Genomic DNA, 26374 nt, shown 5'->3' on the forward strand with positions numbered 1-26374 from the left:
TGAGCATTATACACGGCAAACTACAGTGACCCGCTTGTCTCAGGGAGGCGCTGCCACCCCTTCAGGCTCCGCCCTCCTGGGAGAACAGCCTGCTCCGCCCTTGGCCCCCCGGACAGTGAAATTAGCACAGAGGCCCCAGGACCCTCCTCTGTGGCCCTGGTCTGAGACACCCCAGAGAAGAATCATGACCCCTACCCCAATTATAAAATCTAGATGAATGGACCCATTCTCAAGACGGGACTGTACATGTCTCATTCAATCACCAAGTGGGAACTTTCTAGAGCCCCCAGTTCCTTCCCTTTTTGGTCACCGGCCCCAGGAAACTTAGAGGTAAATTGAATCTGACTGTAGGAATTATTTCTCCAGACTCCCTGGTACGATAACTCTCCCCTTTTAAGAGGCACGTTTGTTTGTTCGTCTGTTTCACCTGGAGTCTATCTCTCAATACGTATTTCTGGTTTATAATCTTAGATGATCCAAGAGCTCTCCTGAGCAGCATTTTATTTCACTTTTCACCTCTGTTACCAGGAAGCTCAGAGTTAAATATATCTAATAAGGAAAAATACCTCATCCAGAGTCTTCGGTACAGTAGTTCTTTCCCTCAACATTTATTTTTTTCACAATTTTCTTTTGTTGTGTGTTTCTGGCCTCCCATCTCTCCTGTCCTGTGGAAGCCCCTACTTCCCTCTGGGAGCACGTGCTAATGGGCACAGAGGCCACAGGGGTGGCTCCACCCACTGAGCAAGCTCCCTCAGCCCGGGGCCCTGGGGCAAAGATGTGTTACCTTCCACGGCCGCGTCTCCCCTCCTTCTGCCAGGGTGGTCCTGGTCCAGCGTCCCCACACCGCCTTGCTCGCCGGCCGGGCGTCTGCACCCTGGTCCGGGGGGCTGCCACCAGAGCGGTGCAACGCCCAGCACACAGAAGTGGCCTTTTCCTTCTGCTCCGAGGGCAGAGGCAGGCTGTGGCTCAAGCAGCACCAGGTGAGCTGGGGCTCTGCCTTCAGGGACGGGAAGGGGCCCTGGGGCCCGCAGCCCACAGGGCTATCTGAGTGGGTGCCTGAGGCCATCCCGGGCCAGCCCGGGGGCAAGAGGGCGGAGGAGAGGACAGAGCTGGGCCGCAGGGAGCAGCAGGGACGGTGTCCTGCTGGAGGCCCTGGAGGAGGGACATTCTCAGGAGGCTCCGCCACGTCCCTGTTGAGTGGCCAGGGGTCCAGGATGCTGACGGAGGGCCGGGCCCTGGTCCCAGCACTGCCAGAGCAGAGGCGCCCTGGGTCATGGGTCTCACTCCTCCAGGAGTCACAGGCCCAGGTGGGGCGGACAGAGGCCGTCTCCTTGAGGGCCCCAGCGCTCGAGCTGGGAGGCTCCCCAGCTTGTGGGGTGCCAGCGTACAAGCCTCCTTCCTCTTTTCCTGGCACCCCCTTTCTCCAGCCCCACAGCCTGGGCCAGCTGGGATCCTCTTCTGAGCCCCCTGCTCTACCTGGGGCTGGGCCTGCGGCTGGGCGGGGAGGCAGGCGGGTCCCCTGCTCTGAACCAACAGAGGACGCCAGGTCCTCGGGCCCCCCACTTCTGCAGGGGCGCCCCTGGGCACCAGGCAGGGGTGATGGGCCCTCTCCCTGAGGTAACCTGAGGAGGTACTTGGGGGGAAAAGTGTCTGTCAGGGATGCTGGGATGTCAGGAGCCTGAAGCTGGGGTGCCAGCGGTGAGGGGCCCTCCAGGACCGCAGCTGCAGGACCAAGTCCAGGCTCCTTGTCCCTCAGCCTGGGCCTCAGGGACGCTGAGGAAGCAGAGAAAGACGTGCCACAGGCCTCCGAGGCCCTGGCCCTGCCCCTCACAGTGCACTGGGAACCCCTGTGCAGCTCTCCGGGCTTGTCCCCAGGGTCGCTGTCCTGCTTCCAGGGTGGCAGGGAGGCCACCTGTCCAGGGGGCCCTGGGATCTGGCCTCCTGCTCCCAGAATCCCCAGCCGCTCCGGGCTGCTCGGCCCCTCCACCCTGAGCTTCTTCCTCTCTGAGGGCAGCTGGGGCTCCGCAGGGCTACTGTCTGGCTGTGTTGGGAACAGGAGGGCCTGCTGACCGGGCTCCTCCGTGTCCCCACCGCCCTGGGCGTCTTCTTCCAGCTTGGGATCTGGCAGTACCAGCCTAGGGGCCTCTAGGTCCCCACTTTTGATGGGACCAGGTGCTGGGGGCAGCGGGCACCCCAGCTCCAGGCTGCTACGTGGAGGAAGGACAGGGCTTTTGCTGCCCGAACACGGGGGCTCTCTGCAGCTGCAGGTGGGGGGTGACACAGACCTGCTCTCCCTGGGCTGTTCATTGCCTCCTGCTCTGGACACCACCTGTCTCTGCTTGGGAGACTCAGTCACCAAGAAGCCTTCTGTGGCTGGCGGATTTCCCAAAGGCCCTGGCTGGGCCCCCACAGAAGTGTCCCCACAGACAGGGGTCCTGCTGTCCTGGGACAGGGCTACACCCTCGCCCCCCACTGCCTCTTCCTGAGGAGGAAGGTCCTGCTCCATCCCACAGCCCACTCTCCCTTCCCTCGCCTTCCTGCCCCCCTGGCGGCCGGCTCTCATCTTCTGGTAGAGCCGCTGGAACGTCTCACGCCCGTACACCTGCCACTTCTCCTGGGAGAACATCTGCAACCTCCTCTGGCTGCGTTTCTTCCCGGCCGCTCGGCCCCTGCCGGCCGCCCCGTCATCCCCTGCCAGAGCCCTCTTTCCGTCCGGATCTTCTGTAGGGGTTGTGGTGTCTCTAGTGGGGGGACACGGCAGGTCCTCCACCGCAGCTTGTCTCACCAGGGCCCGGGGGTGACCGCTGGGGACATCCGCCAGTCGGGCAGGGGCGGGCCTGGGGCTCAGAGGCTTCTGCCTCCAGGGACCGGCATCCTGGGGGTCCGGCGGCTCCTGCCATGTCCTGGTGCCCTCAACAAAGGGCAGCGAGTTGCTCCTGGTGACAGGGACGCACTCCATGGTGGTGGAGAGCTGGGTGGGGACAGAGTGGAAGAAGAGGGGCCGCACCTTGTCCTGGGGTGTGCAGGTGGAGCGGGCAGAGCCGAGGGCGCCAGGCCGCCTCCGGCCAGGCTCCAGCGCCCGGATCTCGAAGTGGAAGGAGTCCTTGTAGGTGTAGGGCATGGGCAGGTCGATGCTGCCCTGCTTGGACAGGACGGTCTTGCGGGGCCGCACGTGGTCCAGCTGCGGGTCGTCCACCACAGCCTGGTTGTGAGAGATGAGGCGGGCGATGCGCTCCTCCAGCTGCCGCTTCTCCAGCTCTAGGCTGGGCCCCCGGCCGACCCGCTCGGCTCTGGCCACCCCGGGCCCTGGGGCGGCCTCCCCCTCAGACTCGGCACCGTGTCCCGACAGGCTGCGCAGGGGGCTGCAGGGGGGCAGCGGCTGCTCCGCGCTGTCCGAGCGAGATAGGTAGCCTGAGTCAGTGCTCTCACACTTCCTCAGCCGGCCCTCCGAGGCCTTGGCGTCCCCCGGCTTCTCTGAGGATGGCACCTGCGGCTGTGGCAGGGAGCAGGCCCTGCCAGCCAGCGGACACCTCTGCTCTGGCAGCGGACGCCTGGGCTGGGAACCAGCTGCGGGGAGCCCAGTAGACGCCGTCTGGACCTCTCCATCAGCAGGTGTGGGTCCTGGGCAGCACACCGCTTCCAGTTTCAGATCTAGGTTCTTGGCAACTGGGGACAGATGTGTCAGGGGCACCGGGCAGTGCCCAGCACCCTGGACCCCTGGAGAAAGAGGTCTGTCTGATGGGGCCCCAACAGCCCCACCCGAGCTGCAGCTGTCCCCCTTGCCAGCTGCTCTGGAGGTCTCTCCGGCCTTGTCCCCCTCCTCCAGGAGGCTGCCCCCAGTGCCTTCAGACTCGGAGGACAGCCGGGAGTTGTTGAAATGCGTCTGGGTGCGTCTGTGCTTGTACAGGTTGCTCTGGGTCTTAAAGGCGATGCCACAGGTGGCACACGGGAACGGCCTCTCTCCTGTGTGGGACCGAATGTGCTTCTCCAAAACACTGGGTTTCAGGCAGTCCCGGCCACAGTGCGGGCACAGGTACTTGCCGGCATGGCGTGCCTTCCCTGGGCCACCCAGCGTGGGCCCTGGGCCTGGTGACAGGACAGGAAGAGCACTCACGATGTTCACGGTGAGCGTCGGGGTCGCAGGCTTCCCTATGGGGGTGGGGCCAGGCCCTTCAGGCTGCAGCAGGGGGCTGAGGAGGAAGGGCACGCTGCCACCATCCAGGCTGCCCGTCACCAGGGGGGCCCGAGGCTGGAGGCCCCCGGGAGGCACAGTGTGGTATAGCGGGATGGGCAGCGCCTTCAGGAACACGGTGGGGGCCAGCCCCTGCTCGGGTGGCAGGATGACGGGTCCCAGGGTCACGTGGGGTGAGGCCTGCCCACCTGGGGCCCCTGGGGGTCCAGAAGCAGGAACTGGCTGGTCCCTGGCAGGTGAGGCAGGGCAGGTGAGTTCTGGCACCTCCATCCTGCGTCATCTAGGTGACCCTGGGTGACCTGTGGGCAAAACCAAACATCACCGTGGGCACAGCACACTCTCCCTGCCTCCTGCCAGGCATTTGTCACCCCATGGGGCCTGGCAGCAACCCCGCCCCCCAGAACAGTGCTCCGATCCCCTTGTTGGGAGAGTGGAAGTGACTTGTCGTGCGGCTGATGCGCGGCAAAGTGGAGTTTACATCCAGGGTGGGAATCCTGTCTCTAAGTTGATGTGTCCGAAAGAAACTCTTGATTGTTGCCCTCGACATGGGTCACAGCGGACTCGTCCCTGTGAAAGGGGCAGAGCACCTCCCTAAGGCCCATCCCACCGGGCAGTTCTGAGTCTCCGCTGTTGCTGTCAGAGGAGGCAACCAGGAAGAAACCGAACCTGAGGGCGAGCTGACAGGACTCGGCCTAAGAAAATAAGATGCTCGTGGTGGAATCTGAGTCCCGGAGAAACAGCACTCTGTCCCTCAGGGCACGGCCCAGACCTTGCGCGCGCCACCCATGCCGCTACCAGACCTTCCTCTCTGACTGCCTGGAATCCCAATGGCCCTGGGCATCCTGTGTTTTACCTGGCCCCCCAACCAGGGAAAGGAGCACTTCCTCAACCTCAGGACCAGTTGGGTCTCTGCTCCAAGGTGCAGCTTTCCAGGCCCCTCTGGCTCCAGCTGGCACACAGTTAGTTCCTGGTCAGCCAGGGGAACAGCGTGGGGCAAAGGCTAGGCCAGGGAGCAAGAGAGCCCCAGCCACGTTCTCCAAACCATGGGAGGGAATGCCAGGTGCCAGACAGGACTGGGGGTCTCCAGAGTGTGTTTCCTCAGGCAGCCACCCCCCAGAGCTCTGTAAGCACACTCCCACCACCCCTCAGCTCCAGTCCTCAAGAAAACAAATCCAAATCCCAGCCTTCGGCAGCCAGAGGGCTCCAGCAGCGGGAGGGGGAGGGACAGGCAGGGGCACACTGGAGCCAGCTCAGACCAGCTCATGCCAGCTCTCGAGAGCTGATGGTTAAATTTCCAGGAATCCTGCAAGCCCATTGTTGAACATAATTAAAAGTGGAATTATCTAATCATACAATTAAATAAGTTCTGTGAAAAGGTCCTACAACCGGATATTACATACAAAAGAATAGCGTGAAACCCCTACCTCATACCCTGTGTGAAAAAACCCAACCCTGATGTCAGAGCTAAAACTGCCAAACTCTTAGAAGAAAACAGGAGTAAACATTCCTGACTTGGGATTTTATGCAATAAACTCTTAGATATGACACCGAAAAAAATAGCAATTAAAAAAACCCAAAAAGATAAATTAGACCTCTTCAAAATTAAAAATTTTCGCACAAAAAAATGACACATCGAGAAAATGAAAAGAAAATCCAAAGAATGAGTGAAAAACGTTTGTGAATCATGTATCTAATATGCCCAGATATATAAAGAACTCCTAACTCAGTAGCAAAAAGGCAGTACACTTGAATAGAGAGTTCTCCAAAGACACACAAGGGGCCAAAAGCGCATGTGAAGATGTTCAGCATCGTTCTTCATTAGCGAAATGTAAATAAAGACACGAAGAGGTGTGACTTCGTACCGGCTGGCATGGCTGTGGTAACAATGATAATAAACTGGAATTCACAAGTGCCGATGAGGAGGCGGAGAAGTCGGCAGGTCTACAGGCCTCTCGCGGGAGTGCGAGGTGGTGCGGCCACGTGGAAAACACTCTGGCAGCTCCTCAAAAAGTTACACACAGGCCCGCTGCCTGGCCCACAGCTCCACCTCTACGGACATTCAGATAAAAACTTGTATACAAGTGTTCACACCAGCATCATTCAAAACAGCCAGGAGCTGAAAACCGCCCAAATGCCCATCAGCTAAGCAATCGGTTTTACGTAGTCAAATGTCTCCAACCAAGGGCGGCGGAGGGAATTAGCGCTCTCCAGAGTGACGTTCAGCGGCGTGCGTGAGGATCGCAGGTCAGTCCGCACCTGCGGGGACTTAACCCGTGCACCCGTCCAGAGGTCGATGGAGCGCCGCCCGGGGCAGGTGCCGTGTCGTTTGTGTTAGGTGTAGGAGGTCTGGAGGGTGCCCCTGTAACAAAGGTTATGGCGCTTATATTCCAGTTAGGGAGACAGAAAAGGAAGTTTTTTTATAAATAAATTATATCATGTATCGGAGAATGGCGTATGGAACAAAGAGACCTTGGTAAGGAAGGATAAGAATGTGTGGTGGTGTTGGCGGAGGGCGGTCCCAGCAGGGGAGGGAGAGTTACCATGGCAAACGGGATGGGTCAGGGGGACCTCCCTGACATGTGATGGAGGCCGTGATGGGGTGAGCCATGCAGGTATGGGGGGAAGAGTGTGTGCGGTGCAGGGAACAGCGGGAGCATGCCTGGTGTGCTGGAAGCACGCAAGCTAAATGTAGAGGAGACACCTTCGCCGACGCCAGCTGCCCAACAATATGTCGTGGTTCTTTCTGGGAAAACCTTTCCTTTCCCTCAGCCTCTGTTTCTTCAACTACAAGAAGGGGTAGGGGCGTTGCCGGCGGTCTGGGTACAGAAAGACCTGAGATTGTCAGCGCAGAGGCACCGCTGTTAGTTACGTGACAAATAGGAAGCCCACCTTGGTGACTCTGACACCTGCTCTCCTCCACGGCAGATGGAGAAAACCCAGCCTCCAGCATTATTGTTGGCTGAAAGACGAGCCCAGCACGAAGGTGAAAACGGGCACCCAGGACCACTCCCTTCCCCCAGGGAACACGGCTTTGAAGGTGAACTTCACTCACCAGGCTGCATCCCAAGAGCACCTCTTCCCACCGTGGGCCTGGCCCCGCGGGAGGTTCCCCGTGACCCCGCACAGCTCAGGACGCATGAAATACAATGGCACGTAACAGCACTGTCCACGGTCACCCGGCCGGCTCCACACAGATTTGTTTGTTTACGGTGTGAAATCACATCATGCGGAATATTGTGTTGGTGATGGTTATTGTTTTGTGTAATTACATTAATTAGCCAGGAAAATAGCAAACAGATGCAAGGCTGAATTCAAGGCAGGGTAGGACACGGGGACTCAGCAGATTACCAGAGTGAACCCTACACACGAAACTGCTCGCTTCCGAAATACACACGTGCATACGCCAAACGCCATGCGCAGACACGCGGGGGGGGGGGGGGGGGGGCTGAGGGCTTTACTCCTAAAAGGCATGGGTGCTGTTTTGTTTTGTTTTTTATTATTTTTACATTTATTTCTCAATTACCATGGACAGGTGTTCGTCAGGGCCTGCAGAGACGCTCTTTCGGCTGCGGAGACTGATCCCAAGACCGCGCTCCGCCATGCCCTCCAGCTCAAGGCAGTACCACCCCGCCCGGCACTTCGTGTTTTTAATTAAGGGTCAACTTATACCCCGTACTATTCACCCTTCGCAGTGTCTAGTGGTAAGAATTTTGATCAAAAGTCACAGTTGTGTAGCTACCAGCAGAATCTAGCTGCAGAAGAATCCCACCACACTGTCCAAACTACCCGAAGTGCCCCTACCTCTCTCGGTCAGCCCCTTCCTCCGTCCCCAGCCCCTGGCAGCCACAGACCTATTTCTGTCCCTGTAGTTTTGCCTTTTCAAGAATGTCGCATAAATGGAGTCATCACCTGGGTCACTCTCTCAGTCTAGCTTCTTTTGCCTAGCAGAATGCCTTTGAGACCCACCCAAGTCCTTGCGTGTTTCAGCAGTTCACGCCTTGTTACTTACGGCTGAGCAGTATTCCGGTGTGTGGGCGTGCCAAAGCGTGTGCATGCTCGTCCCTCCCTGCTGGGTGGGGTCAGAGGAAGCCTGCACCGGGGGTCTGGACAGCCACCACCACCTACCAGCCTTGCCTGTAGTGTCCGTGGAAGCCCCGTGGGGAGCAATGCCAAGTCATCCTGCATCTCCCGGGTGCGCCCACCTCCCAGGGAGAGGCCAGGGATGGCCTTGTGGAGAGTCAGAACCACCAGCCTCACCCAACAGTAACGAGGAGCGCATTCTTGGGGGTCAACAGAGACTAAGTGGGCAACCTGGACTTCCTTCCACACCCTTTTCCTGCAGAGCAGTATCAAAGAACACCAGCTAAAGCAGACGGCTTAATAATTCAGACTCTCAGAACGTAGCACCCAAAACATCCACATTTTCATCAAAACCCACGTACAGCAAGAGCTGGGAAGAGCTCAACCTGAACGAAAAAAAGACAGTCCGTGGGTGCCAGGACTAAGATGCAAGAGACATCGGCGTTCTCCAACAAAGGTGTTAGAGCCGCTATTATCACGATGTTTCGAGGAACACTCGCAACTGTGCTTGGAACAAATAAGAATGAGAAAGTCTCAGCAAAGAAGTAGAAAATTAAAAAAGCGACCAAATGGAAATTTTAGAACTGAAAAACACTGCAACCAATGTTTTGAAAATTCAGTGGATGGACTCAACAGCAGAATGGAGGGAGGGGAAAAGAATCCGTGAATCTGAAGACAGGACAAGAGAAATTTGCCAATCTGAACGACTGAAAGGAAATAGGTTGAAAAAGTAAACAGAACCTCTGAGGCCTGTGGGAGCAACAAAGGTATCACATTTGTGTCATCAAGCCCCAAAAGGAGAGGAGAGAGGGGACTTGGCAAAAGCCATCAAAGAAAGAGTGACTAAAAACTTCGGTTTGGTGAAAGACTTCAACCTATGGCTTTAGGAAGCCGGTGACCTCCGAACAGGATAATCCCAAAGAAATCCTCACCGAACCACATCAGCCAAAACTTCTGAACTATGAAGACAAAGAAAAACGTTCCTGAAAGCAGTGAGAAAGAAATGGCCCCTTGCCTGTGTGAGAAAATAAATCCTACCCACAGCAGGTTTCTCATCAGAGACTCGGAGGCCAGGAGGAAGTGGCAATCCTGTTTTCAAGGGATGAAAGAAAGAATTGTCAACCCAAAATTCTGTGTATCCAGCAAAACGATCCTCCTGGAACAAGGGGGAAAGCCAGACGTTCACAAATAATGGAAAACAGAGAGAATTTGTCCCCAGCAGACCTACCGTAAAGGAATGGCCCAAGAACGTTCTCTAAACAGAAAGAAATGAATAAAAGAAGGACAGTTGGAACACTGAGAAGGAAAACAACAATAGAAAGAATAAAAATATAGGTGAATGCAGTATTTCCTTTTAAATTTTCTAAATGACGTTTGATGCTTGTGGCAGGAATAACACCGTCTGATAGGGCTCTGAATATATTTAAAAGAAACACTTCAGGCAATTATAAATGGGGGGAGGAAAAGGGGCGTAGAGTTTCTGCATTTCACTGCAACTGGTAAACAGTGACACCCACAGACGGCGAAGACAGCAGCCTCCGAGGGAGCCCGCCCAAACCACAGCCCACAGACACGCTCTCTCTGCAACCTCACAGCCTCGGGTGGGAGGTGATGAGTCTGCAGCCCTCTCCACAGCGAAACTGGGGCCCCGTGCAGCCAAAGCACCAGCCACCTGCGGCTGGGTCTGCACAGAGGGGCCCTCCCTCTGTAAGCCCTACTTCCTTCCGCACTGCCCGTGAGCCCGGAGGGCCTCTGCCCCACCGGGGGGCCCCCAGTCTCCCAGTGCACCCCACACCTCCTGTTGTTCATCACCTGCTTCCTGCTCACATGCCAGAGGGTCACCCATTGTTTGCTCAGCAATTCCAGACAAAGCTCCAGCCTGGCTGAGGCGGCCAGCTTTGCCGCTGCTCCATGGCCAACCCCCAGCTCCGCCAGAGAGTCCTGGATGCCTTCCAAGTTCACCATTTCTCAAGAATTCTGTCTCCCTCCTAGGGTGCCACATGGAGTTGCCTTATGTCTTACGGTGACTCTTTCATGACAGTTCATCAGTGGGACCTCCTGGGAGATCTCGGACTCCTGATGAGGTAGAGTCTGCTACGGAACTGGTGCTGGGAGAGGTCCCCACAGATGGGGCCTGGGGTTCCCCTAGCCATGCCCGAGCTTGCACTGGAGTGCGATGCCGAGCTCCTTGCCAGGGCAGTGGCACCACCATTCGTCACACTGTCACCTGCGGCTGGACGTGATGAAATGCCAACAGGAGTACGTGCCACGGGAGCTCCCGGGGCTCCCAGCTTGCCGCCTGGCAGTGACGATGGCTGAAAGGACTATGCTCTGAGATGAATTTTTTTGAGTGCCCTGGAGCGCTTAGAGAGAAAATGACAAGCTCAGGTTCATTTCTACCACCTCGGGTCATGGTCAGAGAACCAGACAGCCCTCAATGAGTCTCTCATTTCCTAGAGCCACCGAGCCAATGTTACTGAGCAGCAAACACGAAATTTAACGGGCACACGGCTAGGTCAGAACGGCCACTGTGTTCAGTCTCACCGAGTCTCTCATGTGATAATTAGGGCCTTCATCAGGTAGGAATGAGCTCCCAAAACGTGGAATAAGGACATCCTTTTGGACCTGGAGACGTGGACAATGTTGTCCCCCCCAAGTCATTATGAGCCCCTTTCTCTCCAGGGTCCAAGAAGACTGGTCTTCCTCACCTTGAAAACCTGTGACACCCTCACTTGGGGCCGATGCTTTGAAAGGGGTGGCTCATTCTTCTCAGAAGTCACCACCGCCATCCCCTGTCGCCAAAAGACCTGCAACTGAAGTCAAACTTCAGCCCGGTCCAGGGGCACAGGTACGCACCATGGCCCAGAAGGGAATAGCTTACCCACCAGAACAGTCGCAGGCCCCGGCCGATCTGTATCCGCGGAAACCTGGGGCGCGTGTTTGTGTGGGTGGACTGTAAGGGTGTTATTCCGAGAAGGGCAGAAATCAGCGCTGGCAATCGGGCCGAATTCATTGATCGGACTGGACTAACTAGAGATTCTTGATTTACTGCATCAGTTGTACAGCTGGATGTGGCTTTAACAGCTTCCTTGGTTGTCTTACTGAATCCTGGCACCTTGGTCCCCAGCATGGAGGCTGAGATGCCAAGGTTTCTCTGGCCTGAGGCGGAAGAGGAAGTCGGGTGAAGAGGAATCCCGGACTGGAAGTATCATGCGCAACCATCGAAGCCACCCAGCCCCCAATGCCAATCCTCAAAAAGAACCAGAAGTCTGTGTAGTGACCAGGGCATTGAGCACTACTTGAGGAGGGGTACTGGGTCCCTGGCAACCTCTGAGGTGGCTCTTTCTTCCAGCCCTACATGACTGTAGGGCACCACCCTGAAGCTGGGCTCCCTGGTTTCAACGGGATGAGGGAATCCCAGGACGGTAGAGGCCAAGGGGCAGCACTTGGCTGTCAAAGGAAGAGTGGGCAAGAGCGACATGCCCACAGTCTGCATTCTTTGGGTCTCAGAGATCTCTAGCAGGAGCTAAAAGATCAAGGTGTCCCTCACAGTGACACAGGAGTCAGCCTGCAGGTACATTGCTTGATCTGCATAACAAGAAACACTCTAAGTGTGGTAGCTAGTAACCTGTCTGCGTCACCAAACAGGCTGGTGCCCTTCCTCCCGGTTTCAGACCTGAGTCAGCTCGCAGGCCTGGGGGCCCTTGATTGACGGGAAGCTTGGGTCCCCTCGGAAAAGGACCCTGTGTTATAGTCACACAGACACTCTATGACACAGTCTTCCCTGAAGGACGTACAGCCACATACTAATGTGACTGTGATTTGGGGGACAAGTAAATATTCATATTTTTCAGAGATTACTAGATACCCCAGGAGGTCAAGAACCCAAGGCAGCTGAGGTTCTGCCCCGAGGGCAAGTGGGGTCTGGGGTGGGAAAATCATCGATACAAACGTCAGCCTCGTGGCCAATTGGCACAGGGCAGATGGGGGGAGCTGTGTGTCTGATTTCTTTGTGTGTTACATGAATGAGTTTATTTACATATTCTAATCTTTCTCTATTTCTTCCTCCTTCCTATTTAACAATTTTAAACATGAGTTTTTGCGGGTTAATTTTACAATTAGTCTTCTGGAAACAGAAGATGCTGGAAGGACATTCCAGGAGGGAGAGGCTTCCTGCGATTTCCAGCAGGGGCCAGGGGGCGGGTCGAGAAGTATGGGTACCAGGCCTTCCGCAGGACCCAGCCCCCAGGCTCCTCCTTGTGCTTGCGGCCTCGGCCTGCCACCGACCTGCCTGCATCCCCCACACGTGCTCAGCTCACACGTGCCCGCCTGTGGCCGGGCATCCACGGAAGACCAGTGCTCACCCCTCCCGTGCAGCCAGTGAGCTCTACCCCACTGGTGGCCAGACCCCTGACGCACACCCACGTCCCCTGTGGCAGCTGCACGCTTCCCCCTGCACTCTGCTTATTGTCGCCTCCACCCGAGGGTACCAGAGAGAGTCCCCCCCACCCCCATGTCTTAGAGCCAGCCACTCTTTATAGCATTAACAATTCTGAAGTGAAACTTCTCTGGTTGAATCTACTCTGTGGCTTCGACTTCCTGATTCGAGCCAGGCTGCCACACCAGGACAGGTCACATCTCGGGCCGCACCACAAAGCAAACCTCAGCACATCCGAAGGACTGAAGTCACGCTGCACGTGTTGTCTGGCCGCAATGGGAGCAAGCTGGGAATCAACAATAGAAAGATAACAGGAAGCTCCAAACACTGGGAAACCAAGCGGCGTGCTACTCCATAACCCACAGGTCAGAGAGGAAATGTCCGGAGTAACCAAAAAACACATCGAATGAATGAAAGTGAAAACACAGCCTCTCGGGTCAGGAGCCACAAGTAAAACCACGAGTTAGTGGAAATTTATGGCACCAGGTGTTTCTGTGAGAAAAGAGAGAGTCTCAAATAAATAACCCAAGCTCTGACCTCAATAATCTAGCGAAAGAAAAGAATAACAAACCCAAAGCCAGCAGAAGGAAGGAAATAAGGAAGAGAAAGGAAGAAATCGAGGAAATGAGAACAAAAAATAATAAGGTCCATTTTAAAAGCTTGTCCTTTAAAGAAGATCATAAAATTGATCTGTAGACTTTTTACAAAGATTGAGAGAGGAAAGTGAGAAAAGATACAAATCCCCACCCAGGCTCTACCTGCAGACTCTGCGGGTGCCAGGAGGCAACACAGGAGGGCTGTGAGCGGCTCCGCTCACACAAACTTGATGACCTAGACTACACGGGCCAACTCCTTGGAAAGCACAAACTACCGCTCTCCTCCAGATATGAAGTAGGTCATTTGGGTAACACGTAACTATTCAGCAGGAAATGAAATACTTAGGCAAAGGTCTAACAAAACATGTATAGGACCTCTATGCTCAACAACTACAAAACACTGGCGAAAGAACTCAGAGAGAAGCAAAAAAATTATTAAAAAATAAACATACATGTTGTGTTCATGGATTGTAAGACTATAGATTGTAAAGCTGTCAGATCTCCCCAAATTAATATGCAGGCTTAATTCTTTTCCTATCAAAACCCCAGTAAGAATTTTTGTGGGCGAAGACAAGATTATCCTAAAATTTAGATAGGAAAATAAAGGAATGAGAATAGCTCAGTTTTGGAAAAGGATAATAAAATGGGAGGAAATCAGTCTACCTGATTTGAAAACGTATTATATAGCTACAGCAATCAGACTGTGCCATCTTCGTGAAGAAAAGACACATCAATAAAACAGAATTTAAAAAAACAAATAAGCCCATACAAATATGCCCAACTGATTTTTAACAAAGGCCCAAACGCAACTTACTGAGGAGAATACAACCTTTTTAACAAATAGGGTTGGAGCAATTGACTTCCATGAACAAAAAAAATAACTCTCAACCTAAACCTCACGTCTTACTTACACAAAAATTAACTCAAAATGTGAAATAGGCTTAAATGTAAAATTACAAGGCTCTAGAAAAAAGAATAGGAGAAAATCTTCAGGATCTATGACACAGGGAAGAGTTTTTATGCCTAACACCAAAAGCGTGAACCCGAGGGGGAAATCGATCGATTGGACCCCACCAAAATTAGAACTAGTTGCTCTACGAATGTCTCGGCTACCAGGAAAACATATTTGCAAACCCCATATCTGGCAAAGGACTCATATCTAGAATATATAAAGAACGATGAAAACTTAACATTAAAAAAAATTCAACAACAATCCAATTAGAAAATGGGCCAAAGAACACGTCCAGATGCATGAAAAGATGCTCAACATATCGGCCGCCAGAGAAATGCAAATGAAGATCACAGCGACGTAGGACTGCACGCTTGTCAGATGGCAGACATAAAAAACTGGGACAACTCCAGAGGAAGCTGAGGACGTGGAAAGGCTAGGTACACGCGGTGAGGGTGTGAAGTGGGACAGCCATTCCGGAGACGAGTTGGACAGTTTCTCTTCAAACGTTACACGTGTGGCTCCCGTTCAGCCCGGAAACTGCTCGGGGCACTCGACCCACAGAAGTGACAACTTCCGTTCACAGCCACGTCTGTCCAGCCAAAAGCCAGAACCAGCTCAGATGTCCCTCTCGGGGGACTGGTTCAGCCACGATGGCACGCTCATATCATAGAATATCACTCAGCAATAAACGGGGGGCAGGGGGAACTGTTAATACCTGGAACAATTCAGGTGACTCTCCAGAGAATTATGCTGAGTGGAAAAACCAATCCCCAAAGCCACATACTGGTTCCATTTATATAACATTCTTTCAAAAAATATTTTATTTTTCAGTTACTGTTTACTTTCAAAATTATTTTATATCAGTTTCAGTGTGTAGCATAGTGGTTAGGCAATCATATACTTTACAACGTGATCCCCCCAATATTTCCAGTCCCCCCCGGCATTGTACGTAGTTGTCACAACATTGCTGACTATCCCCCCTGTGCTGGACTTTACCTCCCTGTGACTACATTTAACGTTCTTGAAATGACAATTACGGGACCGGAGAACAGGTGAGTGGTTACCCGGGGTTAAAGGAGGAAAACGGGATGGACTTGAGGGTGGCCACCAGGGATCCCATGGTGATGGAAATTGCTGTGGCTTCACTCTATCGATGTCAAGCTCCCGGTCGTGGGCTGCAGGGTGTGACGATTGGGGGAAAGTGGATCAAAGGGACCGGGGATCTCTCTGGATTATTTCTTACAACTGCATGAGAATCTCCAGCAATCTCAAAGCACAAAGGAGAATTTATAAAAATAAGACATGGTGAGTAAGTACATACAGAGAGATCGGAGACAGGGGCGACCTCCCTGCATGTGAGTCCACGTTATTTGCTGCAGGTGTGTGTTCTCCACCTACAACCGTGGCCTTGGCTCCGTGCGCCACAAGGGCCCCCTGGGAGAAACAGCAACTCGACGGGCACGTGCGTCGTTTTCCTTGACTTAGTTTTCTTGGTACCAACTCCCTTCTCCTTAGGTGCCTCTATATTCAAAGGACATTTCACATCACGGCCCCAGAAGAAAAGGCCGCACTGTGGCCGTGGCTGTGGCTGCACAGAGACCCTAAGGAAACTGCAACGCAAGCTGCAAAGACCAGCAACAGCCTCTCACTCGGCTTCAAGCACAAGCAGAGCAAAGCCTTCCTACAGGTGCTCCTAACAGGCTCTGCAGAAATCCCTGAGCACGGCCACTTCAGGGTAGCCCAGCTCAACGCTTGGGGGCGACCCTGCTCACGGGGACCTTCTCTTCCATGACCACCCCTTGCCCCCAGCTTCCCAGTCGAAGGGCAACCTTCATCCATCTGCTGGCTTTCTCCGAACCTTCCCACAGTCCCTGTGATTCCTGCAGAACACTTGCTCTCATTAGAAGTTGCCTTGTGATCCTAAATGATTGATCTTTCCTGGGGCAATGGAATGGGGCTGGTTAAAAGGCCCTGACGTTTATTCTGCTTTTCCCAGTCAGCCGGTGCTACCATTCTGCTAGGTTGCATCCTGTTGCCCGTAGCACTGGGGGCAGATAACATCTCGGGTTTCATTCTTACAGAAAGATTTGCTACGGGAACGGAGACCCAAGTCACCTCCCAGAACTCGGGCTCCAGCCTTATCTGACAGGCCCTCCAGCTCTTAGCTATTTTGGAGACTGGGAAACCAAACCCGTGTGGAAATACACGATCCAGAGTCCACGGTCCCTTGTAAATCACATTGAAAAATGCTCCCCTCGGGCGGTTGACCGGTAGGACGGCTGTAAATAATACCGTCATCCAGGATCTGCGTATGTACAGTCTACTGTACGCCTTGATTTCCAAGCCCTTGGGCTAATAATGTAAACGACATTTCTAACCATTTGCACCTGCGGCTGCGTTCGGTCCATCATGGCCCACGGAAACACTGCTTATGAAGCCAGATTTTTCTCCCAGCTCGTTTCTACGTTCAGTGTGGCGCGCACTGTAGGCCTGGCTCCTGCCAGCCAGTCATCGGGGGTTGCAGTCCATAGTCTGACAAAAGCAACAGTGGGGGTGAAGCACCCAAGAGAATGACTCAACTGGGTCAGACCCAGTTTTTCGTAGCGTTTTCTCTATAACTGTGTGCTCAAAGACAAATGCATCCGTAAGAGCACAGTAAAAAAAAAAAAAAGAGCTTGTTTGTTTTGTTTTGTTTTTTTAACTGACACCTTCTGTATACCTATCTCGCACAGCACGTTACATACCTTTAAGAAGAGGATGAGTTTTTGGCCAGTGGTGCTCAGACTCAAACACGAATGGCCTGACCTGAAACTGAGAATGTGTCCACAGCCTCGGGAAGGACAGGCGGGCTGTCCCCCCAGAGACAGGGGACCCAGGGACTCTCCTCCCAGAGCAGGGAGTTAGCACTTGTCCGCTGAGGCGGTGTCTCAGGCATCCTCCGCGGGTCCCACTGTGCAGGGCAGAGAGAGGCTCCCTGCAGTTTAGGAAAGAAAAGACAAGAAAAGAAAAGAGAAAGACCTCCTGGGGCTCAGCCTGTGAGTTGACTCCACGTGGCATGGAGAAAAAGTGCCGTGTGGAGTGGCGTGGAGGAGACTCAGAGGTGAAACTAGACCTGGCTCAGAAATAGGAAGTAAATTAACATCTATACGTTTCTTCATGTCACAGCAGCAAGCGCTCGAAAACAGGAAGAGAGAGACACAGAGAAGGAAAACCTTAGAGACGCAGCTCACGACTCCAGTGACTACTGGTCTAACAACCCCTAGAGAGAGACCGCAGCCTGGAACAGGGGTGCACCACCCCACCACATTACAGATGACTGGGCTTTGTGCAGGTGTAGAGCCGAGAGCCAGGGGGATTGTTTTCCTGGCCCTGGGGGGAGGAAAGGAGCATCGTTAAAGCCTCCCGTGTGAGCCTGGGAATCCCGAGGGCCCAGAAGGGTACCTAACCCCATTGCAGGTGACAACAGAGGAGGCTGCCCAAGGGTCTCTGTCGTGCCGCCTTCATGCAACATTTTCACACTGGGTTCAGTGTGGAATTTCTGGCGTTGATTTTTATTTTGAACATATTGCACTGAACTATGATCTTGGTGCAGGGGTTTCGAGTGCCCCTTAAATTCTGTGCCCACGATGAGCTCCTCTCTCTGCCCACCCAAGTCCCTGCCCTGGGCTCTGTGACTTCGGAAGGAGCAAGCTCGGGAGTGATGGAGGGTGAAAAATCCAATTACGCTAAATGGCAGAGGCTAAGAAGCAAAACGGATCTAAACCAGAAAAGGAGCTAATGGCGAGAAACGCATTTGGGGTGAGCCGGGGCCGCTGCAGGCAAAGCTGGCCATGCAGAGTGACGCATGTTAACTCCTTCAGGCTGGTTCTCACCAGAGAGAAAGAGGCTTCTTCAGCCCGCTTTGCCTTCAGGAACACCCAGCTGCACATGGACCAAAGCCTCCTGTTCGCTAGGTGGGGTTTGGGGGTGGATTTCATCTGGCCCAGTGAGCTGGGCTTTGAACTAGATTATGCAGATTCCCACGGCTTCCACTCCCAGAACCGCCATATTGGTGAGCAGGCACCTTGCTGGCAATGTGAGCCACGATTGAGCAAGAGGCTGCAGGGGGCATGTACAGCTGAGAACACGAGAGGGACAGGTGCACAGTCAGCTGACGTCAACCCCAGTGTCCCTTCCCCTTCCTGGGAACTCCAGGACCCAGCGACCAAGAAGTAAACGCCTTCTGGGCACTGACCCCCGCCTCCGGTCTGATTTACTGGGACTAGCACCTCTGCTGCTATTAAGTATCATAAGAGCCCCATACCCCCACTCCCCAGGCCATGTGACATATAAACACAGCCCTGGGGCAGCCCAGGGGGAGAAGGGTTGGGGAGCCTTCCTGGAGGAAGCGACAGAGGAGCTGGGCGCTGTAGGATGCATAAGAGTTTGACAGGCAGAAGCAACAGCAAGAGGTAAGCTAGGGAGGCCTGAAGAGGCACAACAGCTGGAGACTCGAGAGTGCTCTGCTGCCCCAAACGGAGAAGGCACGGGCAGCCGTGGACGTGGGAAGGGAGAGGAAGGCACTGGAAATGCAGCTGGTGCGGCCAGCAAAACACCCCACTCTCATGCTGAGGAGATGGGCCCTTCCCCAGAGTGCGCAGAACCCCCCAGCTGCTCAAGAGCAGAGAGCTGTGGAGAAGGAGCAGGCCGGGGTGAGCGAGGCTCCTTGCGGGGGACCTGGGCTGCGGCCAGGGCTTCACCAAGGGAGTCCTCCGGGATAAGCCTGTCCCTAGAGCCTGAAAAGACCTCGTTTGCCTTTTTCTTCCTGAGCTACAGTCTGAATGCCCCTCATGAAGATAAACCCATGAAAAAGTTTCCTGTACAAGAACCACTTTAAAAACAATACATTTGGAATTGATTAAAAGTAAATATCTCAACAATCGAATGGATACATAAAATGTGGCATATTCCTACAATGGAGTAGCATTAGGCAATTAAAAGGAAGGAGGTACTGCCCCGGCCGGGTGGCTCAGCTGGTTGGGCCATCACCCCGTGTATAGAAGGGTAGCAGCTTCAATCCTGGTCAGGGCGCACACCTAGGATGTGGGTTTGGTTCCCCCACCCCGTCGGTGTGCGTGCAGGAGGCAACCGATCGATGTTTCTCTCTCTCTCCCCCCTCCTCTCCATCCATCTCTGTCAAAAGCAATGAAGAAATGTCCTCGGATGAAGATAAAATAAATAAATAAAACCAAAAATAAATAGAACCTTGAACACACTGTGCTAACTGAAAAAAGTGCTCAGAAGCAGCAAGCCTGTGGACAGAGAGCAGGTGAGAGGTTGCCCGGGACCTGGGGGAGGGAGAGGGGCGAGTGCTGATGGGTGTGGAGTGCTTTTGGGGGGAACAGAGAATGTTCTAGAATTACATAATAGTGACGACTGCACAACTTTGTGAATATACCAAAAACCACTAAATTGCACACTTTAAAAGAATAAACATTATAGTATGTGAGTTATATCTCAATATAATAAATACATCGCTCCCCTCTCAATTTTTCCCAGTGCCATGACGTAATTCAACTCTCCAGAGCTTGCAGCAGACAGCCAATGAGCTAAGCAAGTGGCAACAGTCACCAAAGAAAAAGAAATTTCCAAAGAATGGTGAACTTGCTTCCTCGGGTCTTTTATTCCCAAGGAAACAAATAAAAAAAAAAGATAGGATCACTCCCTTGCCAAAAGCCAGGCTCATTTGGCAAAATTGCAGCCTGCAATGGCTGTTCTGAACAACAAAGCTATCTCAGAGAAAAAGCCACAAAACCAGGCGAAGGCGTCAGATGTCCTGGGGGTCTGAGTGGGAGCCTGCAAAAGTAATAACCGGCATCGGGGCGATGCCATGCCTCCCACTGCCCCAACAGCACACATGGCCATGGCCAAGGGAGCCCAGCAAGGTCCCGGGGCCTCCTGCAGTCCCCAAGTGTTCAGTCGCATGGCAGAAAGCCACAGAGAGGGGGCTGGCTGCAGCTACCCCCTCCTCCGTGGCTGCTCTGCAGTCTACCACCTGGCGCACCCAGGGCTGGGCGTGTGAGTGAGTCTGAGCAGGAAACCTGGGGCCCAGGGACCCGGCCCAGACTCACCAGCGAGCAGGGCACTGAGAAGCGCTTCTCTGCCTCGGATGAGTCAAATCGATAGAGACACAGGTCTCTCGGGATGGTCCCCACATCTGCTGCCTGCCCTTCCCCCCTCAACCCCCCCAGTGGCTTGGTGGCTCTTCAAAGCACTGAACTGAGCCCAGCACGGCATCCTGGTCCCAGAAGTGGCAAACGAGCGATGATAACGGGGGTATGTGTGTGTGCGTGCTTACTTCAGCACTCTTGTCCACGCTGGGGACCCCACGGGTGAAGAACCCAGACCACGCCAGAGCCCTCGGGATGGCCTGCCTACCCCTCCCTGAGACACTCTCGGAGAGGGACAGCAACGGAACACACCCCGCCGTGCTGCACGCAGTCAGCCTTGGTCACCGGCTGCTGAGTGCCACACCCATCAAATCCCTCACTCCCGGAGCAAACTCAGGCCTCGCATGGGAGACCTACTAAGTCACCAACCAGGTGGGACCTGCCTCGTGTGCCAACCTGAGCAGTGCCTGGCCTTGGCCTCCCACTGCACACAGGGGCTTCTCGAAGGGCAGGCTGTGGGACATGGCTTCCTCCACGGGTTGGGGGTACACTCACTCGGGTTTCCATTTAAGCCTGTCCCCTTGTCACGTTTGGTTCCTTCCCCCACGCAGTCTTCGTCTTCAAAAGAGGGGTGCCACCCCGGCCCCTAGGAAAGGAGCCCCACACAGCTGTGTGACAGTGTGGGTGGCTGCTGCTGTGCAGATCGTGCCTCGCCCTGAAGTGTGACTTGCACGAGAACCCCAGGCAGCCACCCACCCACGCGTCCTCAAGGCCACTTCCACCGTGTTTTTACTGAGAACACGGTGCATCCAGCCAGTTCTTGATTATCCACGGGAATGAGGGGGTCAAGGATCAGTAGAATAATTGAAATGGAAACGTTATTTCCACCGAGAGCTTCCTCCACCTCCTTCCTACCTCCCTTCCGCAGAGGAGCCAGGTGCTGTTGCATGGTGGAAGGGGCTCCGGCCTGGACGGGGACACACTTTGTCACTGGCTCTCAGAGGATGATGAACAACGCCCTTCCTTTCAGTGGGGCTGGGAAGACAAGGGGCTGGACACAGCGTGCCTCGTTCCTCGTCACTGAGCTGCATGTCATCGTCATTGATACTTACAACGTCCTTCTTCAAAGTGGCTTGCTCTTACCCACTTAATACACACCAGCTGCTATCACAGTGGATGTGGCGATCGTGTGTGTTTGTAACGGCCATTGAAATAACTCCCTGAGTATTAACTTTTTTAAAAAGGTATATCAAAAGGTACCACCGGCCCCTGGCGTGGATCCTAGAGCAGAGACAACGTTCACGGACACGCAGCTGAGATCCAGGTGAAGTCTGGAGTCCAGCTACCGTCATGCATCTCGGGGTGACAAATGTCCATGCTCCAGTGAGCTGCCCCCAGAGAGAGGGGACGGAGGGGTGTGGGAACCCCAGGACTCATGCTGCAACCTTCCTGCAAACCTACAATGACCCCAAAGGGAAAAGTTGATTAAAAAGAAAAAAAAGTCCCACCTAAAGTTAAGGAAGTTAAAAAGGGCTTTTTTAAAAAGAAGGAGGAGGTGAAGGGAAAGGAGGAGAAGGAGAAGAACCCCCAGGGTCAGCCCCGTGGACTCCCCTGACCCAGGGACAGGCTGGGCGTTGGGGCAGGTGGTGTCTCTGGCCCAGAAACCCAAGTGAGGAAGCAGAGAGACACCTGTTGCCGTAACCAGTGGCTCGGTGGGCAGAGGGCAGAAATCCACCACGAGGATGCACCTCTAACTCACAAGATAGTTTTCCCGATGGTTGCTGTCCCTTCTCGTTGTGCAGGAAAGGCTGTTTGGGAAATAAATGCCTGCCCCTGCCCCCAGCCCTTTCCAGCACAGCCCCATCAGGCTGGTGGACATGGCCTCAGCAAACTGGCTCCCCCGGGGGCTGTGACCGTGATGCACGAAGCCTCACAGCGGCAGGGCCGTCAGCCCTGTGCTCTCCTGCCTCCATTGCCTCTGAAGTCACGGCCCCAGACCACCGCCACTGGCCGAGCTCACCCTGAGCCACACACAAAGCAAGTGCCTGTGCCGCAGACGGGGGAAACGAGGGGAAGGCAGACGCTCGGCGTCCCCACAAACCGCGTCCCTGCTTAGGAAGACCCGATGTGTCTCTTGAACACTTGGCTCTCAGACTTTCAGTCACAGCGAAAAACGAAACCTCATTTGGCATCTGAGGCGATTTCACTGACTTCGCCCGCTGGTTTTGTAGCTGAATTTTTTAGACCACAAAGAAAAAGCCTTCCATTCCAGCAACAACAAGAAAAATGGGTCCCCCTCCTCCTACTCTCAAAAGTTTCTTATGTAAAGAGTTCGTTTTGGGTTTTGTTTTTATTGTTGTTTTTGTTTTAAAGGGGAGAGTTCACCAGTCCAGACAGGGAACAAAATGGCTAAGACCCCACCCCTGCCCCTACCCTTTGGGAACCAGGCCAATCAGAACCCTTGAGATGTATTTACAAAAAAAGGTGTTTCAAACATTTCAATGAACAGATTAAAACACAGATTTCTCTATTAGGCTCTGCCGGCTGCCTCTCCAAGCCAAGAATCCTTTGGTCCTATCGAAACCCAACAGCGACTATTCCTGAGTCCGGGCCTGTGCCACCCCGGTGTTCCTCCTCTCTGGGCCTCGGATCTCGTGTTCCGGCTCCATGTCCCCTGTCTTATCCTCCACTTGTGCTCTTGCTGTAAGTCTCCCAAATCTTTTTTGGATGGAAGCAGAGGTCACATTACAAGCCACCCGATTTCCCTCCAAAGGCAGAGTGCAGAGTCCCCTCCACACCCAGAGGGAAGAGCCAGCATGAGCGGGGCATCTGCCCTGGACCACATGGTCCCCAAAGCTGTGGACAAAACTCCAGCCTTCTCAGCCAAGCTCCACGTGGGCCCCTGGTGAGCAACTGTGGACCGGTACCTCTTTGTCGAGAGAATAGAAGTTGTCTGTGGCTTTTTCAAAGAAATAGTTCACCCCAGCATGAAGCAGTGGGGCAGGGATGCCCTCTCTGAGGCCACACTGGCCCAAGTGTCCTCGGGACCTTGCTCCTCCGTAGCTCAGCATGGTGGGGACACCCTACCTCAAACGTACCCATCTCAGAGTATGTTGCTGGGCCCCTGGGACAGTCAAACATGGTCTTCCTCCTGGTCAAGGCCTCCTAGTCAGGCCTTGGCAGCTAGCTGCTGGGGCAGCAGCCAAAACAATTAGGTACTTCACCTTGTGGGTCGTGGAATGCCGCCCCTCCTGCCAAGCCCGCTCCCCAGGAAGCCCCGCCCGGGAAGACACCCCCAGCACGGAGGACCAGGCCGAAATCAGGCCCTGACCTTCTCCGCAGTCAGGCAGTGGGTCTGAAGCGTGCTTCCTATCTCGTCGACTCTTTCCTGTTCTCTTGGAGTCCAGTTGTGCAGATTTTGGCTCAGAGAGGAAGGACCCAAGAGAGTGCAGGCGCAGAGCCAAAGCACGTGTTCACCAAAGGAAGGTGGCGGGGCAGTCAGGCGGGGAGTGGGCAGTGGACGCGGGAACAGCATCTCATGAGACACTGCACCAGCTGCAAAATGGCCAGTGGGGCCAGGGATGGCAGCGGTGGCCAAGCAGGGTTTCAGTCGACCTGTACAGGCCACAGCTCGCTGAAGCCCAGTCATGTACCTCCACCCCTGCCCCTCACAAAGCCATCTCAGCCATAAGGAAATCGCACCTGCACATCCCCGCTCTTGGGGGTGAAGCGGTCTCTTCTGCCTGCCTCTCCTTCCCGAACCCCGCTCTTGTTTCAGCCTTTCAGCTCCTTACACTCCTACAAAATCGGAGGCCCTGCAGCGGCCCTGCCAGGGCCTGAGGTTCTCGTTGCCTCCCACTGAACCTTCCTACCTTCGCTCTCAGGTCCCCCGGAAGCCTTCCGAGATGCCTGCTCCCTGACCAGCCTGACCCCCTGCACTCAACATGGTGATAATTAAGCATTACTTTTGTAACAATGCCAACCCCAGAGGTCAGGGACCTTCCTACCTTGTCACCAGCTCTGAGCCCACCGCTGGCACAGGTGGGTCAGTGCACAAACACCCCACCCACTGAAGTGCTCTGCTTATGCTGTTCGCTCAGCTGCAGTCGCCTTCTTGCCCAAGGACCTCATGCCCAAAGCCTACTGTCCATCAAGGTTGAGCCAAGCACTGGCTCCTCCTCAGTGGCCTCCGGGGTCCCCCCCAGCGGGAACCTCGGCAGCACATTGTCTGAGGCATGTTGGGGCTGTATTTTGAGCTGCCTCACATTGTCATGGATATAGCTTGGTTTTCTGGGTTCCAAGAACTTCCCAGGGGACAGCCGCCCCTTTCAGATTACTGGAGCTCTTGCAGGGCCCGAGACGGTGCCTGGCCCACAGCGATGATGGACTCGAGGGAGGCGGTCAAGGTCTACACTGCTTACGGCCCGTACAGGTGAGGCCACTTCCCCTGGCAACTCCACCAGTCATCCGCAAGCACAGCGCTGGGACCCAAGTTATCTGGCCGCACGCCAGCATGTGCAGCCATAGAACCAAGATCCACCCCTTCGGCAGATTCAGGAGGGGGAGGGAAGCCCACTCCCCACCTGTGTTCACGGCACCCCTCTTGCCTGGAGAGCATCTTCCAGTATACCGGGGCTCAGCTGGCACAGTCACTCAGCCCAACCCTATTCACCCTAAGGGCACAGATCCCAAACAATCTCAGTTAAAACTGTTGCAAGTCTCCATCAAGAACTTTCCAGAAGAGTGCTCTCTCTTCAGAAAGCTGGGCCCAGGATCCAGGTTTTAACACTTGTTTATTCACCGGACCAAATCACAGGGCAAGGGAGGGCATGACACCCACCCTTGAACCTGGGCTAGATGTCTCCCCAGTTGTGGGCGAGTCACTTGACCTTTCCAAGCCTCAGGGGCCTCATCTGTCCATCAGGGACGAGAACACGTGGCACTGCTGAGAATGAAGCAACAAGGTAGACTCCCAGGCCCTGGAAATGTTAACTCAGCGCCCTGTTAGGGCGGTTCTAGCCAATAGTCTCCAACCCACCCAGGGAGAGGGGCTGCCTCCTCCTCTGCATGGAGGGACGGAGGGACGAGGGGGGCCTGGGGAAAGGTCATCCCAGGAGACGGGAGCCGTGGGGCTTGCCGGAGGTGCACGAATCAAGGTGGCGGGTCCTGCACCTATCAACACGCTCCCCCCGCCTCATGCATCTACCTCCACACCAGCCACCTCGCATCCTCTTCCAGCCCAGAGCACGTGTGTTCGCTTGCTGACACATACACACACGCCTCCTGTCCTGGCCCACGTGCACCCTGGGAACGTGCTCAGCAGGGTGGGGGGGTGGTGCCCCTGCCCTTGCCAGAAGCCCAGGGCTGGGGGACCATGCTCCTGCGTCTCCCATCCAGGTAGGGCAGCCTGCGGGTGGCCAAGTGTATTTGCATATAACTTGCATGTGTTGACACAACCGTTCCCAAGCTAACCTGCTATTACTGCTCCTCCCAGCCTGCTTTCTCCTCACTCAAGCTCCCTGCCCACCCACTGCCAGAAGATGTTATTCAGTGAGACAGGCCGCAGCTTTCTGAGAGCCCTTGAGTCACGCCAGCTCCTGGGCCTCAGTTTCCCCCAGGGACAACCACCAACAACACGCCCCCAATGGGCAGACCCCTCCCGCATGTGACTTGTTATTGGGTACCCAGCGCTGAGGGCCCCCCCAGGTCAACGAACATCAAAGCCGCTTTACTATTTATGTCAGGGGGTCAGGAAGCAAAGCTGGAGGGAGAAGGTGGCCCCAACAGGTGACAAGATGAAGCTTCTGAGTCTCACCTGGCGGGTGTCCTGTACAACCGTTATGAGCTGTAGCAAACATACAAAAGTAGAGGCCGCCTGGTTAAAATCGAATTTCAAAGAAACAATGGATGCTATGTGAGGATAAGCGTGCCCATGCTCACACTAAAAAGAGTGTTTGTGGCATACTT

General features: G+C 54.6%; 1 protein-coding gene across 3 annotated transcripts in view; it reads right to left on the reverse strand.

Moving 5' to 3' along the window:
• ZNF831 (zinc finger protein 831) overlaps positions 1–26374 on the reverse strand; it is an 89078-nt gene that overhangs the window by 59117 nt on the left and 3587 nt on the right. The window contains exons 1-2 of one of the 3 annotated variants that reach the window (XM_045194985.2): positions 20963–21009; positions 785–4491 (exon numbers count right to left, since the gene is read on the reverse strand). In XM_045194985.2, the coding sequence (XP_045050920.2) occupies positions 785–4462 (3678 nt within the window). In that variant the 5' untranslated portion in view covers positions 4463–4491; positions 20963–21009. Of the gene's footprint in view, positions 1–784; positions 4492–17002; positions 17389–20962; positions 21010–26374 lie in introns of those variants that run through there. The other 2 variants (XM_045194984.2, XM_024559323.4) reach the window with 2 other exon arrangements.

The sequence above is a fragment of the Desmodus rotundus genome, chromosome 6 (assembly GCF_022682495.2).
Source record: "Desmodus rotundus isolate HL8 chromosome 6, HLdesRot8A.1, whole genome shotgun sequence".
Lineage (NCBI taxonomy): Eukaryota > Metazoa > Chordata > Mammalia > Chiroptera > Phyllostomidae > Desmodus > Desmodus rotundus.